Source organism: Chionomys nivalis, chromosome 4 (genome assembly GCF_950005125.1).
Source record: "Chionomys nivalis chromosome 4, mChiNiv1.1, whole genome shotgun sequence".
NCBI classification, from domain to species: domain Eukaryota; kingdom Metazoa; phylum Chordata; class Mammalia; order Rodentia; family Cricetidae; genus Chionomys; species Chionomys nivalis.
In genome coordinates, this window is record NC_080089.1 from 106,437,458 (window position 1) to 106,439,168 (window position 1,711).

Below are 1,711 nucleotides of genomic sequence, written 5' to 3' on the forward strand. Positions count from 1 at the left end.
CCATCACCGGGACTTGCACGGACATTTACTGCATTTTACTGGCAGCCTGGCTGACCTTATTCCTCGTGCTTGTTGGAAATCCTTCCTCACTGCTTGTTCTCTCAGTTAGCTCTGGAAGAGCTCACGCCTGACCTTTAAAGTTCCTGGTGACCGTTCTCTCTCCTCTCTGCCCTTCCTGTGCACCATGGATCCCCAGATGAGCCTGTTTTGATGATCATGGGCAGAAGCTGTAATGTTCACTGACTTCTGCTGGGAAAAGATTTCAGAGCCTCACCTGACTTGACTGTAGGAGCCACTGGCACATATGCCTGCCTGTGCCTGCAGGCTGTGTCTAAGAATTCTTGAGAGCAAAAGAAATCTTTTTGTAGTTAAAGGAAAGAAGCAGACTATATACTTAGGTCAGAGTTGATTTATGTCATGGATATTGCAGGCCCCTATGGGGGCTCCATGACATGCTCACCCAGGGTCCTTCTCCCCTTCCTCAGAATTAACCCAGTTCTCCTGACCTTAAGCTCCAGGTTACGGGGGAACGCGTAATTTGTTATATGTGTAGTCCTGAAACTCCCTCTGTAGACCAGGCTGGCCATTGAACTCAGAGATCCACCTGTCTCTGCCTCCCGAGTGCTGGGATTAAAGGCGTGCGCCACCACCCGGCTCTCGCATCTTTTTTGTAGCACTTTGTGTATTCCTTATGGCCCTTAATCTCTTGTCTTTCTCTTCTAGGATTGTAGCTGCTCGGCTTAACGGTTCCCTTGATTTCTTTTCCTTGGAGACCCACACATCCCTCAGCCCCCTTCAGTTCAGAGGTCAGTGGGCCTGGGAGCAGCAGCCATTGCACATGGTGGGGGAGTCTGCACACCGCCTTTTCAGAATCTGCTCACTGAGCCTGTCCTCTGTAGGGACCCCAGGGCGAGGCAGTTCTCCTTCCTCATCTGTGTACAGCAGCAGCAACGCAGTGGCCTGTCATCTGACCCACACAGTGCCGTGTGCACACCAAAAACCCATCACAGCCCTGAGAGCTGCTGCCGGGCGCCTGGTGACAGGGAGCCAGGACCATACTCTAAGAGTGTGTATTGTTTATTTCTGGGTACCAGTGAGCTAGAAAGGGGTAGGGAGCAGGAGCGGGCGTTAAGCTGGAGGAGTCCTAGAGAAATGATGGAAGGCATTTTCTAGCTGAAACACGTAACTTGGAAGGTTCCAGAGACCAGAGCCTACTCATCCCTGTCCTAGGTCTTCCGACTGGAGGATTCGTGTTGCCTTTTTACCCTGCAGGGCCACTCGGGGGCAATCACAACTGTATACATTGACCAGGTGAGGCTGTCATCTGGTGGGGCTATTGGCCCTTAGAAGCAGTAATGAGATGGGGACACCCTTGTTGGCAAAGAAACTCTACCCATGATCTAGTTCCCTTGGGCTTCTTTCCCCAGACCATGGTTCTGGCCAGTGGAGGACAAGATGGAGCCATCTGCCTGTGGGATGTACTAACAGGTAGCAGGGTCAGCCATACATTTGCTCACCGTGGAGATGTCACTTCCCTGACCTGTACCACTTCCTGTGTCATTAGTAGTGGCTTGGATGACCTCATCAATATCTGGGACCGCAGCACGGGCATCAAGCTTTACTCCATTCAGCAGGTAAGCAGGTGGGGTACAGGGCTCTTGGTGTCTGGGGATGACCTCACACTGAAGACCTCCCCTGGCTTTGCCTCCAG

General features: G+C 52.1%; 1 protein-coding gene across 3 annotated transcripts in view; it reads left to right on the plus strand.

Annotated features, from left to right (window-relative positions):
* Scap (SREBF chaperone) overlaps positions 1-1,711 on the plus strand; it is a 65,844-nt gene that overhangs the window by 63,728 nt on the left and 405 nt on the right. For all 3 annotated transcript variants that reach the window (XM_057766443.1, XM_057766441.1, XM_057766442.1), the window contains 4 exons: positions 724-806; positions 900-1,066; positions 1,231-1,311; positions 1,428-1,634. In XM_057766443.1, coding sequence (XP_057622426.1) covers positions 724-806; positions 900-1,066; positions 1,231-1,311; positions 1,428-1,634 — 538 coding nt within the window. The remainder of the gene's footprint in view (positions 1-723; positions 807-899; positions 1,067-1,230; positions 1,312-1,427; positions 1,635-1,711) is intronic.